Source organism: Sinocyclocheilus grahami, unplaced genomic scaffold (genome assembly GCF_001515645.1).
Source record: "Sinocyclocheilus grahami isolate Dianchi unplaced genomic scaffold, SAMN03320097.WGS_v1.1 scaffold1268.1, whole genome shotgun sequence".
Classification (NCBI taxonomy): Eukaryota; Metazoa; Chordata; class Actinopteri; order Cypriniformes; family Cyprinidae; genus Sinocyclocheilus; species Sinocyclocheilus grahami.
Window position 1 is genome coordinate 137,965 of NW_015506447.1, and position 2,844 is coordinate 140,808.

Below are 2,844 nucleotides of genomic sequence, written 5' to 3' on the forward strand. Positions count from 1 at the left end.
TTTTAAGTAAAATGATTTAATTATTTTCTAAACGTGAGTTGTGCTACATGCAACTTAAATTCAACAAATAGTTGCTTGTCAGCTAAAAATAGAAATTAGTTATAGACAATGTTCAGTGTGGAGGGATAGAATTTAGAAAAGCATGTAAAAAATCATTTCCATATTTATTTAGTGACTTTAGTGAGTTTAATATTAAAATTTAAAAAATGGAAAGTAGTCATATAGAATGAGTGTTCAAACTTTGACTTCTAGTGTATACGTGTTTCTGTTAACCTGAAGTGGAAATCTTTTTTCTGCTGTGTTGTTCAGCAAGCGGCGTTCCACCCGGAGGTGAAGCGAGACGTTCAGGATCGAGCGCTGCGCTTCGGCTCGGAGTGTGCCACAGGATACCTGGGTCTGCTGGAGCACGTGCTAGTGGTGAGTGTCACACACACACACACACACACTCCTTTAGTCGGGTCATTAGGGTTAAAGCTGTGTGAAATAACTGCTGCAGCCTTTGGTCCTGTGATTTTAGGGGCACGCTGAAATGTCACATATTTCACAAACTCACAGTATGTTTGTCACTCAGTGGGTCAGTGACTGAAATATTTGTTTAAAATGTATTAAAGGGTAGTTAAAATAAGATAAAACAGAGGTCGTTATATATGTTTTATTTGTAAAGTACATTTGAGTTGTCGAATGTGGGATGTTGAGATCGTAATGAGGTAAAGTGTAGATCGTTGCTATGCAGGACTGAGAAATTCATTTTAAAGTTTACCTTCATGTGTTTTCTGTTTTCTCTGTGTATGTGTGGGTTCGCTGTGATAGCCGGTGAGTTAAAGGTGACTGATAGTGCATGTGAATGTGTGTGCTGAACTGCACAACCTCTTAACATGACTCAAAAATTACATAATATAATGTGTGCTGCAGTGCTTCTCAACTGGTGGGTTGCAGATCTTTATTTATTTCCATTTCCGTCTTTTTTTTTTTTTTGCACCATTTTGACTTTCTTTTGTCATGTATAATCTGTAGACTCTCATGACAAAAAAAAAAAGTTTCATAGAGTTCATATTTTACAGATCATTTTACAGATATTAGCCAGTTTGTCTAATTGTCAAATCTTCTAAACATCCACCAGCCAACAAAGCTTGGTACAAAGCATTAAAAAAAAAAACACTGCAACCATTTCATTGAGGAAACAGAAATTTGACATGAATCCTGATAAATTGATATTTTTGCAAATCATTAATTCGCACTGTATGTCTGTTGTCTTGAAGTAAAACCACTGGTAAAATCTATTAATGTAGTAACTGGTGTGATTTCATTATCATGGTCGTTTTCAAGAGAGTGACATTTAAATGCATTCTGATTAGTCAAAATGCTTTTCAGTTTACTTTTCAGATAAACTGAATGAAATGTCATTGAATGGTTTGCAGAAGCATTTAACATTTTGCCATTTGCCACATTTTAGACTTCACTGTGATCACATATTTTCCTTTGAATTGTGTGTGTGAGTGTGTGAGTGAGTGAGTGTGTGTGTACCTGGTATTTATCACGTTATGGGGACCAAATGTCCCCACAAGGATAGTAATACTAGTAAACTTTGACCTTGTGGGGACATTTTTGAGGTCCCTATGAGGAAACAAGCTTATAAATCATACAGAATGAGTTTTTGAGAAAGTAAAAATGCACAAAGTTTCCTGTGAGGGGTTGGTTTAGAGGTAGGGTTGGTGTACGGCAATAGCACATACAGTTTGTACAGTATAAAAACCATTACGCCTATGGAATGTCCCCATAAAACATGGAAACGCAGTCTGTCGTTGAGTGTCATATTGGTCACATTAGTTTTCCATTGATCGTTTATGAACATCTATTCATTCCAAATATAGGCTGGTCACCTGACATCTAAAGAGGAATGCACCCCAGTCTCAAAACAAAGTCATGAATGACTGGAACAGTTTGAGAAATGCATTGGTCAAAACATGGGAACTCTGAAGAGAGAGACAGAAAGACTGTCTTTTGTGCTTCTGTAGGGTTTATATAGACAGACAGCATATGTTTGTCTGTGTGTGTGTGTGTGTGTGTGTGTGTGTGCGTTTCTGGTATTGTCCGTGTCATTCCCAGCATTCCTGCTCATGGCCAAGTCTTTACTTAGCCGTCTGTCCCAAACGAACAGCTCTGCTAATGCCACGCACCTGTTCCACTGTCACCAGCACCACCCTGGAGGACACGCCGAGGACACACACACACACACACACCTCAGAAATCACTAGATTAGTGTCTTCTAGTTGACCGCATGAGTGTCTAACAGCAATGAACTGTTTGTGAGGAGTTGAATATGTCATCAGATTGATTTAACCAGCTCTTATTTAGGATGTTTTAATGCTCTCATGTGATTGAAGTCATGTGATCTCTATCCACAGATCATTCAGAAACCAAGTCATGACCTTAAACAGCAGCTGGCACACTTCTCCAAACGTGTGGCCGGTTCAGTGACGGAGCTCATACAGGCTGCGGAGGCCATGAAAGGTACGACAGCGACCTGTGTGTGTCATGTTTCTCAGTACACACACTCTACTCTTCTGGCTGCAGGGCTCTAGATCTAGGGCTTCTCTCGTACTTCTTGCCCTCTTGTCCTCTCCATCTGCTCAGGTCAAGTATCCAGTTCTGCATCATGAGCAGGGAATCCAAGCAGGATTTATCAGGATAATCCACTGAAAGTGATCTGAGAGCTCGGGGTGATAATACCCAGACCCCCATTTAACACATGATGAGAGACAAGGAGAATCTCAGACAGAGTGTGTTTGTGTTTGTGTGTGTGTGTTTGTGTGTTTGTGTGTTTGTGTGTTTGTGTGTGTGTGT

The 2,844-nt window shown here is 39.6% G+C and overlaps 1 protein-coding gene across 1 annotated transcript in view; it reads left to right on the top strand.

Moving 5' to 3' along the window:
- The window catches only part of LOC107568645 (talin-2-like), a 72,435-nt gene that overhangs the window by 59,893 nt on the left and 9,698 nt on the right, over positions 1-2,844 (top strand). Inside the window, exons 39-40 of the mRNA XM_016254617.1 lie at positions 310-417; positions 2,406-2,511. Of these exons, the coding sequence (XP_016110103.1) occupies positions 310-417; positions 2,406-2,511 (214 nt within the window). The remainder of the gene's footprint in view (positions 1-309; positions 418-2,405; positions 2,512-2,844) is intronic.